We start from the raw sequence: 14232 nt of genomic DNA, 5'->3' as shown, positions 1-14232 counted from the left end.
TAAGCCTCTGCCTTCGGCTCCAGTCACGGTCTCAGGTCCTGGGATGGAGGCCTGCATCAGGCTCTCTGCCCAGCGGGGAGCCTGCCTCCCCCCTCCCACCATGCCTGCCTCTTTGCCTACTTGTGATCTCTGTCAAATAAATAAATAAATTCTTAAAAAAAAAAAAACACTGAATCTACTGTTCAAATGTTTTTAAAAAATCACACTGCTTAAAAAAAAATCACACTGCTTAGAGTAGTTTGATAAGAAATAACATTTAAAGAAAACATGAAAGAAATTTAAAAATATTTTTTAAATTAAAAAATGGTGCTTCTGTGATTAACAATATTATACAGAAATGGAATTCTCAAAAGTTACACCAAACTAATAAGTGAAAAATACCAATTTTAGCTTAAGAAAACATTTCATATTTACAGACTTCCAAAGGAAATGTTTCTATGGCACCAACAAGTCAGTTACACTTAATTTAATACATGTATCTTTACCCAATTTAAGGGTATGTCCCCCTACATTAACCTGACACCCTTCCCTTCAATAGGTGATTGAGTCCATTCACACATCAATTATTTTTCCTTAAACACAAGGCATGCTTAATAAGTTTCTGTTCAAAAACTCAGTGAAGCTGGAACACAGTGTAATACCATGTTCTGAAATTTTAGTTTGAGGAAGATGAATTGCCTGATTTATTTATTTATTGTAAGGTAAAGGGGTCACAGTGTTCAGGAACGACTGGGAGGTGCAGCACAAAAAGAAATAAAGTACAGAATGGGGGAAAGGTTTGGTTTTCTAAGCAATTCTTACCTCATTTAACTGCAAAGTAATTGACTTTGCAACTGTTAGAGAGAGAAGTCATATTCACAATGTCAATCTCACTTCTTACTGCTACTCCTTTCCTCCAACTAATGTCCATACTGAGCCTGAGTCAGTTCTAGGAATTTTAAACAGCGTAACATCTGCTGGGCTACTCTCCGATGGCAACGAATGATTTGTTACTAAAACAACAGAATGTCACATACTACAGACATTTTCACTGATTTTTCAGAAATAGTACATTACCAAATTTTCATATTTACTTACCAAAAAGGCAATTACAACTTTTTAAAAAATTTAATACTGTAACTGAGAGGTGTTAATGAATAGCTGGCTTCTTATTAAAAATACAATGAAGAGGCAAATAAACATTTGTTGGGTGGTAAAACCGACTTCTGACTAACTTAATATTCTATCACACAGATGTAATCGTCTGAAAAATAATGGGGTAAACAGTTGTTTTGCAGTTATATTTTATCATGCAAAAATAACCTCTACTTAATTTTTTCGTGAATGTGTTCTAGCGTTTACTATACATCTCCTACCCTCGTCCGTGCAAATACACGTGCCAGGTGGAAACAGGAGTAACCAAACACTGAGACTCTGAGATATTCTGTGTACATACACTGGCACTGCACATAGTCACTGTCCTCTAAGAGAATATCCTCCCCCGCCCATCATCCTTGGCAGAGGTTCGGAGGCCCAGACTTGATAGCACACCATGCACCTAATATTAAGAATTCTATTTCATGTGTGAATATATCATCAATTTGCAGAACACAAGTGGTCTCATAGAGACAAAGAAATGCAACTGGAGGCATTTTATTCACTAGAAGCATTTCCTCAGATGAACCTACTCATCTTTGATATGTGACTCCGATAAGAAAAATCTGTAGTCTGAAACACCAAGACAGGACTAAATTCATCACAGCGGCTGCAAATATACAGATTAATCATCTCCTGTTCCTTATTAAATCTGACCCCACCTAGGTACAGCTTTCCTCTGCTGATGCCCCTTTTCCTGCCTCACAGAGACAGCTATAAAACGAGACACATCGGAGAAAAACACAGTTCCAAAATTAAAACTTAGTATCAGGTATTGACATGGCAACTACCAAAAGATTTCTCTACTTAATGGACATTTTCCTATCTGTTTTGAAATGTGATCAAAGTAACTTCTTCCACAGCCCCTTAGTTCTCAGTATAAATACTATTCAATACTACTACTCAACTAAGGGTCAAGAAAATAAAGGACTAACAGACCTTAAGAACCCGCTGGTGTCCCAGTCTCACACACTAAGGGTTTTCAGGCTTATATCACTAATTTCTCGTCCATTTACGTGGAAATTGGCAGATGATTTTAAAGCTAAGAATATCCTGCTTTCTGTTAATATTTTCACATCCTAATTCCAACTTCAAATTAGCCAATTTTTCCCAAACACAAGCCCCTCAGAACAGAGGCTCATGAATGAGACACAGCCACAACCTAATTACAGCTGCACGGCCAATGCCGCCATGATGTCCTCACAGAACTCAAATAAATTCAGCCCACAGTAGGTATGGGTATATAATATACACATACTGCATACCAATATATTTACAAATATGTACATATATACAAAAGAAGTATACACAGAGATTGCATTTAGCATCACAAAAATATACACATGCGATCACAAATAAAATAAGATTTTCAAATAAATAAGGTCAACAAAAGAGCCCTCCGTGTAAATACCCTTTATACTCTCCAAACACACACAGGAACACATACATCTAAAATATCACCGAGATTCATACCATTCATATTCATATCAAATCTCTTTACTCACTTAGGGTAGGGAGGTGGTTCTGAATCACTGGCAGTAGCCACGATTGCTGACCCTTGGCACCTTACTCTATTTCCACTCCAGAATATTCTCTATATATCAGGCTGATTACAAGACTTCATGGATAACTAAGTACAAGATCTTTCAACTGAGTCCAAACCCCTTTTAAGAGACAGAAAATTACGAAGTCACACAGGTCAGAGATTAAACTTGGGAGAAGAATGCTAAAGAAAGCACCACAAATTGACACATAAATCAGATTGGATGCTTTTCTGTTTTCCTCAATGGGATTCAGTACAACTGCCACCTAATCTATTTCAGCGAATTCTATTACAAGAAGAAATAAAGGGCAATAGCCACAAGTAAATAAAAAATAAACCCAGATCCTGTATCAGGAAAATTTCAGTCATGACTAGATTGCACTTTGCTTTTATAATTTCAAAACACTTCAACTTGGTGAAAATATAAAGGGTACAATAAATTCTCTGTGCTTTGAGGGGTTTTGAGAGCACCACTTCCTAGGAGGAAAACACACACACATATACAAAAAATATATCCTGGCTGGAATAAAGGTTAAAGTGTCTGACTCGGGGATTTCTTAAAATTAATAAATAAAAATTTGCTGGGCTGACTGATTTCCTGGTTTCAATATTTGATCTACTTTAAAAATACCCTAACCTTTTGTGCCAAAATAGAAATTTCTAATTATTCCTTTCCTGTTCATTATAGAAAGCAACCTGAGCTACCAGAAATACTGGGCTGAGGTTAGGAGATGGGAGTTTTAGTTCTAGCTCTGCCACTACAAATAAATGTACAGTGTTTTGGGGTCGGAGCTTTCTCTTCTGAAAAACAGGGAAAATAGCTGCTTTACCAACTTCAGAAATACACGGGTGAACAAAGAGAAAATAATCCAATTGTGCTTAACACTGTTTTGTGTGTAAGGGACTTCTTGCAATCCTATACCTTGTTCTGTTTGCAGTGATTCTTAAGGGAGGCGAGAGACTGTATCAGAATCTCCAGGGGGAGGTTGTGCAATTTGAAAACAAAGAAGTGCTTTTCCCCATTGCCTTGCTTTGTTTTTAGTTCCAATGTTTAAATTTCTATGAATTCTAAAATTAAATAAATAAGGGGCTTAATATTTTTAGATATATAAAGAAGAGTGGTATGCATTGAAAAAAGAGATTCTTTGCTAATGCCCATGAGTGATTGTCCTTTTACATGTCTTTCTTCTTGCTTAAAGTAATGTCTTAAAATGTAGAAGCTCGGTGATGGATACAGGATAGTTCATTAAGTGCTACACATGCTTAAAATTTTCATAATAAAAAGTAAAAAAAAAAAAAAAAAAAGAAAGGAACATGAAGAGTTTGCACAAATGTAGTCTCCTCAATAGGGCCTACCCTGATCACTCACTTACACACTGTTCTTCACCCCAAAACAATGAAAACATTTCCCTTACCATGTTCTAAACTTTCTTCATACAACTTACAACTCTGTAACAAATTTTCTTATTATGCTTATGGCCTGACTCCTCCTACTAAAATATAAGCTTCATGAAGACAAGGATTTTTACGTCCGATTCATTTGCTTTCCCAATGTATGGGAACAAAATCTGGAGTATAGTTGTTCAGTGCACATTCTGAAGGCATGAATGAAACAATGGTTTAGAATTTTCTAGCACAGTTTTCCTTTCTTAAAGATTCAAGATCGCTTTGGTTCACTTTAGATTTTTAACTACCAAAAAGAAATTATACTACTATCAGCTCAAGGAACAATGTCATCATCTAAACCCTCCTTGTGATTTCTAAGACCCCTTGTTCTTGGACAAACATGTTTCTAACCACAAAAGCTTGAATTTCTTCACCTGATTAGCTTCTAAATAACTGAGACTCAGATATATTTGTGGACAATAACAAATTAAATATGACTTAGAAAAGAAAATGTCTATGCTAAACTCAGAGGAACTGGTTTTCCAGGTGGCAGGGGGTGGGAAATCAAGATTGCAATGATAGAACCATACAACTGGACAGGACCTTGGGCTAATGCCTTCATTTTACAGATGAGAATATAATAAAACAGAAACATGAAGACACTTGTCAAAGGGCATAAAGCTAGTTACCAAGAAAGGCAGGATTACAACTCAGGTCTCCTAGTTCTCAGACCAGTGTTCTTTAGGCTAAACAGGTGAGAATAAAGCTCAGGAAGATAAATATTATTTTAAGCATCAGGGGAGAGGAAAATACGTGAGGTCAGGTACATTACTGGCAGAGAAATTCAAGGGGACTGAAACAAGAGGTCAGCCTATTGCTGTAACCCAGGTGAACGTGGTTATGAAAGGAAAGCCATTAAGTTTATAAAGATATCAAGAAAAAGAAAAGCAGTCTTTATCTGATAAAGAAAAGCCCATCAGGCAAAAAAAATCTCACTCCAGCACAAGTCTTCTAAAGCTTTCTGAAATAATGTTTAAAAGAACAAACAAAAACAATGAAGAAAAGAATGAATGAAATGCCACGAAGACCCCTAAATCCAAGAACAGTAATTTCAAGACTTCAGATGAAAAATCAGCAAATTGGAACAGGTATATGAATAACTTAGACCCAAATAATACCCTATGCCCGAAATGAAAACCAAAGTAAAAATGTTACAGTAAATTTCCCTATGGACACAGGAAAGAGGCACCAAAAGCAATCACCTTATTTCCCCTGGGACCACCAGAGGTAGAATGTGAGCCTGTACAGAGTATTAGGTAGAAGGGCTTTTGGTTCATAGATTTCTGAACTTGAATGCCTTGGAGTCTAAAGAAGAGGGAAAAACCCAAAGCATCATAACAAATGCTTATGAAATTATGAAGCGGATGACAGAGAAGAAAAACACAAAAAACTTTGTATTATATATGGAGTCCTATTTAAAATAATAAAAAAAACTTGTGCATGAATATAAAATGTTAAATATAAGGAGTTAAAAAAATCTTATTTCCAAATTGTCAATGCAAAAGTTACTTCCATTTTAGGTTAAATAACAATTCAGTTACACCTGACTAAAATTAATAACATCTCTGACTCTGACGTCTCATAAACGTGAACTAGGCAAAAAGATTATAATCGCTGTACTATATGCCACAGCCTTCAATCTGGATAGTCTTCAAACTTGACATCATGAATTAAGAGTTTAAATAGAATTCCTTGTGGAAACATTGTATTATGAAACTAACAATCTGATTTTTTGACTGAAATACTTAAAAGTCTTTTTTTTTTCATTTCCAGCATTCAGATTATAAAGAAAGCAAAATATGCCAGCGTATCTCATGATAACACAGGGCTCACACATTCCAAGTGATATTTATCATCTTAAAGACTTCAATTAAAGATTTAACTTTCAAATGCAAATCAATCCTATACAGTTTCTGAAATTATGACAGTATTTAATGAGTTAAATAATTTTTTTAAAATGTCTTGATTATGCTTCAAAGGATCACACATTTGTCTACCTACTAAGTTGGAATGAAAAGAAATATCATGGAAAGCCTGTTGATTTTTAATAGTCCATGCTGGCTAGTTTCATCTTTGTGAACAATGATAAATTTTCTAAATCCACACATTTAAGGTCCAAGTATAAGAGTTGGATTTTCCTCATTATATAAAAATAAATGATTTAGTCTTCTGAGGGTGAGAACAGTGACTATCTGTGTATAGGGACAGATGCTGGAGGTAAGTAGCCATACCTCAAAACCAAAAAGTAAAAATTCCAAGATTAATTGAGTTTTTTAAAAGACTTGAAAGACTGTATTTTAAAACAGTTACCCTAAAAGTTTGAACAATTTTTTCAGTTTGTTTTTAAAATGGTGGCCTTAAATTAAAAAATTAAAACTAAGTAACACCACTATGTGTCTTGGTCATCACATTAGAAAACTGCACCATGTAAAATCTGTGGCAAATGAAAAATTGTTTCAACAAGAGGATTTTGTTTTAATAGTCATCTATGGTACTCTCGAGGAACACGTTTCGAACATCCAGAATGGATGCTAATTCCAGAATGTGCTTCTGGAGATGAGGGTTCTCCACTGTTTCATCCCTTGGCAGTTGTGGATATGATTCTGGATAGTTTCGTGTTTCCTGGTAGGCAAAGGAGAGAAAAGTCAACTTTTATAATTTAATGAAAGAAATTATATACAACATTAATAATATTACTGTTAACACTAACAATAGTAGGAATAACTTAATATGTATTTCTCTGCATATTTGTATGACTCTTAATAGCAGTATACTTGTTGAACAAAGGAAATTACTGACATTTAACTACTTTTTTTTTTTTTAAAGATTTTATTTATTTATTTGACAGAGCGAGATCACAAGCAGGCAGAGAGGCAGGAAGAGAGAGAGGAGGAAGCAGGCTCCCTGCTGAGCAGAGAGCCCGATGCGGGCCTCAACCCAGGACCCTGAGATCGTGACCTGAGCCGAAGGCAGCGGCTTAACCCACTGAGCCACCCAGGCGCCCACATTTAACTACTTTGACCTTAAAAAATTACAGTTTCACATGGTTCAACCTAATATATTCACTCAGTGAGTCACTTTACAAGTATTTATTGGGTCTTACCATTTTTGAGTACTCTGCTATACTGTAGAAATCATATAATTCTAACTTTGTAGGGGAAAAGTCCTAGCATATGTGGAAATTCAACAAGCATTTGTTAAATGAATGAATAAATATTATGTTGCAGCAGAAATTAAAATAGAGGGAAGACGGGGGTGTGCCTGTGTGGCTCAGTTGGTTGAGCAACTGCCTTCAGCTCAGGTCATGATCCTGGAAGCCCAGGACTGAGTCCCAAGTCAGGTTCCCTGTTCAGCAGGGAGTCTGCTTCTCCCTCTGACCCTCCCCCACTCAAGCTCTCACACTCTCTCTCTCTCTCTCAAATAAATAAAATCTTTAAAAAAATCTTATTAGGGGCGCCTGGGTGGCTCAGTGGGTTAAGCCGCTGCCTTCGGCTCAGGTCATGATCCCAGGATCCTGGTATCGAGTCCCGCATCAGGCTCTCTGCTAAGCGGAGAGCCTGCTTTCCTCTCTCTCTCTCTCTCTCTCTCTCTGCCTGCCTCTCTGCCTACTTGTGATCACTCTCTGTCAAATAAATAAATAAAATCTTAAAAAAAAATAAAAAATAAAAAAATCCTATTAAAAAAATGAGAGGAAAGACATGAGAAGCACTGAAAAAGTCAAATTAATGAGCGTTGGCTGGGGTGCCTGGTTGGCTCAGTCAGTTAAGCATCCACTTTTGGCTCAGGTCATGATTTCCAGGTCCTGGGATTGAGTCCTCTTCGGGATCCCTGCTCAGTGGGGAGTCTGCTTCTCCCTCCCTCTCGCTCTCGCTCTCTCTCTCTCTCCCTCTACCCCTCTCCACTGCTCATCCTCTCTCTCTCTCTCAAATAAACAAAATATTTTTAAAAATTAATGATCCCTGGCAATTAATTATAGGACGAGAGGTTTCAAAGATGACTGTAAGATTTTAGGAACAAATGACATAAGAAAAGGTCTGGGAGCCATTTGAGAGAAAAAGAGAAGTAAAAGAAGAAAATATTTGGAGAGAGTATAAAGCTTTAGGTTTTTATCTGAAGTAATACTGTAATACAAACAGAACTGCCCCTCAAAAGGAATTTAAGAATTCAGGTCTATCTCAGAAGACAGGTCTAGGCAGTATATGTAAAGATGGATATAATATGCATGAAGAGAAATATTAAAGTTGAGAAAATGGCTAAGATTTCTAAGAATATTAGCAGAATGAAAAAAGAGTCCCTAAGAAGAAGAAGAAGAAGAAGAAGAAGAAGAAGAAGAAATAATATCAGAAAGGGGGGAAAAAAAACCCCAAACAAACCCAAACCCAGAAGAGGAATAGTAAAGGAAAAAAGAAAAAAAAAAACTGTAATTACACAGAAGCAGAAGAGACCATTTTTTTTTTTAAAGATTTTATTTATTTATTTGAGAGAGAGAGACAGTGAGAGAGAGTATGAGCGAGGAGAAGGTCAGAGAGCGAAGCTGGGAGCCTGATGTGGCACTCGATCCCGGGACTCCAGGATCACGCCCTGAGCCGAAGGCAGTCGTCCAACCAACTGAGCCACCCAGGCGTCCCAGAAGAGACCATTTCAAAGATCAGGTATTCTGACTTGGAAATTCTTCTTTATTTGATAATTTTTTAAAAAAGATTTTATTGTATTTATTTAACAAACAGAGACAGAGAAAGCACAAGTAGACAAAGTGGAGGCAGAGGGAGAGGGAGAAGAAGACTCCCCGCTGAGCAGGGAGCCCCAGGTGGAACTCGATCCCAGGACCTTGGGATCATGACCTGAGCGGAAGGCAGCCACTTAACCGACTGAGCCACCCAGGCAACCCTTTTTTTTTCTTTAAGATTTTATTTATTTGAGAGGGAGAGAAAGCACAAGCAGGGGGAGGGGCAGAGGGAGAGAGAGAGAGAAGCAGACTTCCTGTTGAGCAGGGAACCTGATGTGGGGCTCAATTCCAGGATCCCAGGATCATGACCTGAGCCAAAGGCAGCCCCTTAACTGACTGAGCCACCCAGGTGCCCCTTGGTAATTTCAATAGACTAAATTTTGCCACTCATTTAAAATTTCACTGATAAATACGTTAATACTTTCCTATGCATCTCACATGACAGTTAATATATTCAAATATCACTTCTACTTTTTTTCAGCCTGTAGGCATTATTCATTACAATTATAAAGACCAAATTCTTGTTTTACCGCACTAAATACTATGAGGAGAGACAAAAAAGAACTGTTCAACACCCCTAACAAAAGAAAAAATCCAAAAAACAAGAGCTACTGGGGGACAACTGTAAGGTGAACAATTCTCTCTGCTCACACAGGGGTGAGAGATGTTTGAGTTTTGACCAAACAATTCCTAGAGGGGAGAATATCCACCTCTTAAAAAGGGGACATATGAAAGAGACCCCAGAAACATTATGCCTCTTAGTGTTTGGCCAAAATATACTTACATCTGTATGCTAACACTACTCTAAATCTACCTCTAAAAAGCTTAAAAACAAGCTATAAGAAGGTCAAAAGAATTTGCAAATTGATTTAACCCCTGCTACAATAAAGTCCAATACTCTTTAAAGAAAGACAACAAAGTACAGAATTCAACATCATAAAATTCACAACGTATATACTCTAAGAGAAAATTACTAGATTTATAAAAAATTAGGAATATGAGAACCCAAACCAGTAGGAAAGTCATAAGCACAAACTTATAAATGATAGAGAATACAGCATTAGCAACAAGGACTTTAGCTGTTACACATACATTCAAAAGCACAAAGGAAAACATAATTAGGAGGGAAATGAAAAATATTAAAAGAACCAAACAGATCTTCTAGAGATGAGAAAAATGTAATTCCTGAAATGAAAAACTAACTGGATAGGATTGACAGCATATTAGACACTAAGGAAGAAAACATCAGTGAACTTGAAGACACAGCAACAGAAACTGAAATGGAAAGAAAGAAAAAGACTTTTTTGGAAAAATGAAGAGCACATAAAGTGATGTGCAAGTTAACAACAGGTTGTGTAATATATACGTAACTATGTCCAAGAGAGAACTGAGGAAGGAAGAAAAATATCTGAACAAAAATGACCAAAAGTATTACAAAATATTCAAAAAATATTCCACAGATCCAAGATGATCAATGAACTCTAATGAAAAAAAAGAAAGAAAGAAAGAAAGAAAGAAAATCCTATCAAGGTACATCATAATCAAATTATAGGAACTAATAAGAGAAAATCTTAAAAATATCCAGAAAAAAATGAAAAGGCACATTACACATCACAATAATTGACAGAACAAGTATTCAGAAAATCAATAAAGATAGGAAAACCATGATGAACAACACTATAATTCAAGGTGATCTAACAGACATTTATAAAACTCTTCATCTGATGGTATGACATTAGTAGCATGTATGTTTATTCCAAGTGTCTGTGTAACATTTACCAGGATAGATGACATCTGAACGATAAAACAAGTCTGAATAACTTAAAAGGACTTAAGTCATACAAGGTATATTATTTGCCACAAAGGAATTAACTTAGAAGTCAATAAGATAAAGATAACTCAAATATTTATTTTTTATTTATTATTTTTAAAAGTATTTATTATTTGAGAGAGATAGAGAGGAGGGGGAAGGGCAGATGGGGAGAGAGAAGAGACTCTAAAGCAGATTCCGCTGTAAGCATGAAGCCCAGTGGGGGGAGTCAGATACTCAACAGACTGAGCCCTCCCAGGTGCCCCAATATTCAAATATTTAGCTATAAAACAACATATTCTTTTTTTTTTTTTTATTTGACAGAGAGAAATCACAAGCAGGCAGAGAGGCAGGCAGAGAGAGAGGAGGAAGCAGGCTCCCCGCTGAGCAGAGAGCCCGATGCGGGCCTCGATCCCAGGACCCTGAGATCATGACCTGAGCCGAAGGCAGCGGCTTAACCCACTAAGCCACCCAGGCGCCCAAAAACAACATATTCTTAAATAACTTACGGTTCAAAAAAAAAAAAAATTAGAGTGAAATAAAGACTGTTTCAGAGAAATAAATAATGAAAGAAATTACCATCAGATTTGTACCATAAGAAATGATAACAGAAATTTTATAGTAAGAAAAATGATAGCAGATGGAAAATTAAATATAGGAAGAAATAAAGAGTGCCAAAAATGGTAATTATATTTGATTTTCTCTCATTTAACATTTTAAAAAAAGATTTTAGTTATTTATTTGAGATAGGGAGAGAGAGAGAGCACAAGTCGGGGGAGGGACAGAGGGAGAGGGAGAAGCAGACTCCCCGATGAGCAGGGAGCCAAATAGGGGGTAAAGGGGGCTGGGACCTCGATCCCAGGACCCTGAAATCATGACCTGAGCTGAAGGCGGACACTTAACCAACTGAACCACCCAGGTGCCCCATCACTTAAAAAGTTTTTAAAAAGATGATTGTTTAATTCTATGCTAACCACAAAGTATCATTTAGTATATATGGATTCATAAAAGTCAAATGCACAGAGTGTTGGGAGGAAGAATGTGGAAGTATACTGTTAGAAGACAATTATATCAAATTTGAAGTTGTATTAAAAAGTAAAACAACAGGGGCGCCTGGGTGGCTCAGTGGGTTAAGCCACTGCCTTCAGCTCAGGTCATGATCTCAGGGTCCTGGGATCGAGTCCCGCATCGGGCTCTCTGCTCAGCAGGGAGCCTGCTTCCTCCTCTCTCTCTCTCTGCCTGCCTCTCTGCCTACTTGTGATCTCTCTCTCTGTCAAATAAATAAATAAAATCTTAAAAAAAAAAAAAGTAAAACAACAGGGGTAAATCAGTAGTGTTGTTAAATTTTTAAACAAAACCTCAATTAATTCAAATGAAGATGAAAGCAACAGAGAAAGAAAAAAGGTACAAACCACAGCCAGGACAAACAGATAACAAATAATAGTATACTTAAGTCAAACAATGTTAAAAATTACGTTTAATATAAACATTAATTCAAAACTGAAATATCAAATGAAAGTAGACTGGCAAACTAAATAGAAGAAAAAAGCAGGACCTAACTAATGCTATTGAAAAGAAATTCACTTTAGGGGCGCCTGGGTGGCTCAGTGGGTTAAGCAACTGCCTTGGGCTCAGGTCATGATCCCAGGATCCTGGGGTTGAGCTCTCTGCTCAGTGGGGAGTCGGGCTTCTCCCTCTGCCTCTTTGCGTCTTACCCACCCCAACCCACAACCCCCTGGCTTGTGTTCTCTTTCTTGCTCACTCTCCCAAATAAATATATAAAATCTTAAAAAAAGAAAAGAAATCTCCAGTGTAAGGAGAGCCATAGGTTAAAAGTGGAAGGATGAAAACAGATTTGCCATGCAAACACAAACCAGAAGAAAACAGTTATGGTTATATTAACATCAATCAAATAGATTGCAGATCAAGGAATATTGCCACGCATAATAGACATTTCATAAATGAATGGGTAACTTCAACAAGATAGAACAATCCTAAGTATGTGTGAACTCAGTAACATATATACATAATTCTCCACAGATTGGTTATATAGATTAAATGCAATCCCAATCAAAATGCAAAGCTGCTGCTAAATTTCACACAGAAAGGACCTAGAATAACTAAAACACTTAAATTTTAGGGGGACTCACACTTCAGGATATTAAGACTTACTATAAAACTGGAATAATTAATTTTTTAAAAACCTGGAATAATCAAGGCAGTAGTGTATTGTAGAAAAATGCCACTGATCAATGGAACAGAATTTAGAGTCTAGAAATATCTCTACACATACGTGGTTGTCAGATTTTCAAAATTGTTACAAAAGTAATTCAGTGAGAAAAGGATAACAATTTCAATGATACATTTCTTGGATAAAACACAAAACACAAAACAAAAAAATTGGTTAGTTGGAACTTCATCCAAAATTTAAAAGCCATTGTTAAGAAAAGTCACTGTTAAAGAAAAAAGCCACAAAATGCAAAAAAAAATATAGCTGAGAAGCACATGAAGAGATGTCTAACATCACATCATTCAGTAAAATGTAAATTGAAACTACAATGAGGTGCCACTTTATATTCACAAAGAGGGGGGCACCTGGTAGCTCAGCCAGTTGGGCATCTGCCTTTGGCTTGGGTTGTGATCCCAGGGTCCTGGGATTGAGCTCCACGTTGGGTTCCCCGCTCAGCAAGGACTCTGGTTCTCCTTCTGCCCTCCCCCTGATCATGCTCATTCTCCCTCTTAAATAAATAAATGAAATATTAAAAAAAAATTCACGAAGATGGTTGAAATTTAAAAGACTGACAACACCAAATGTTGGCAAGGATACAGAGAAACTTTGATACACTGTTGCTGGAAACATAAAATGATACAACAAATACTCTGAGAAAAGTCTGGCAGTTTCTTTCTTTTTTTTTTAAATATTTTATTTATTCATTTGATAGATATCACAAGTAGGCAGAGAGGCAGGCAGAGAGAGGGGGAAGCAGGCTTCCCTGTGAGCAGAGAGCCCAATGTGGAGCTCAATCCCAGGACACTGGGATCATGACCTGAGCTGAAGGCAGAAGCTTTAACCCACTGAGCCACCCAGGCGCCCCACTCTGGCAGTTTAAACACAAAACATACCTACTCTATGACCAAGAAAAACATATGTCTGAGCAGACTTGTACAAGAATGTTCACAGCCACTTTATTTATAGCAGTCAAAAATTTAAAACTGCCCAGGTGTTCATCAAAAGGAGAAGACCTAAATAAACTGTGATATATTCAGTCAATGGACTACTACTTACTATTACTCAGTAATAATGAGGAATGAGCTACTTCTATAGGAAACATGGATGAATCTCAGAACAACATACTTAGTCAAAGAAGCTTTACACAAAGGAGTACATACTGTATAATTCAAGTTCATGAATAGGTAAAACTAAGCTATAGTGAAAATAATAAAAATAGCATTACCTCTGGGGTAATGGGTACTGGACTGACTGGAAAAGAGTGTAGAGAGAATTTTTTGGAATGATGCTATGTTGTATAACCTGATTGGTTTGAGTTACACAGGTGTATGTATTATGTATTT

The 14232-nt window shown here is 36.8% G+C and overlaps 1 protein-coding gene across 3 annotated transcripts in view; it reads right to left on the bottom strand.

Moving 5' to 3' along the window:
• Nucleotides 1–250: 250 nt before the first annotated feature.
• SCAI (suppressor of cancer cell invasion) overlaps nucleotides 251–14232 on the bottom strand; it is a 136295-nt gene continuing 122313 nt past the window's right edge. For all 3 annotated transcript variants that reach the window (XM_044264917.1, XM_044264918.1, XM_044264919.1), the window contains one exon: nucleotides 251–6745. In XM_044264917.1, the coding sequence (XP_044120852.1) occupies nucleotides 6599–6745 (147 nt within the window). In that variant the 3' untranslated portion in view covers nucleotides 251–6598. The remainder of the gene's footprint in view (nucleotides 6746–14232) is intronic.

The sequence above is a fragment of the Neovison vison genome, chromosome 9, assembly GCF_020171115.1.
Source record: "Neovison vison isolate M4711 chromosome 9, ASM_NN_V1, whole genome shotgun sequence".
NCBI classification, from domain to species: domain Eukaryota; kingdom Metazoa; phylum Chordata; class Mammalia; order Carnivora; family Mustelidae; genus Neogale; species Neogale vison.
This window is presented reverse-complemented; position numbering and strand designations above follow the sequence as displayed.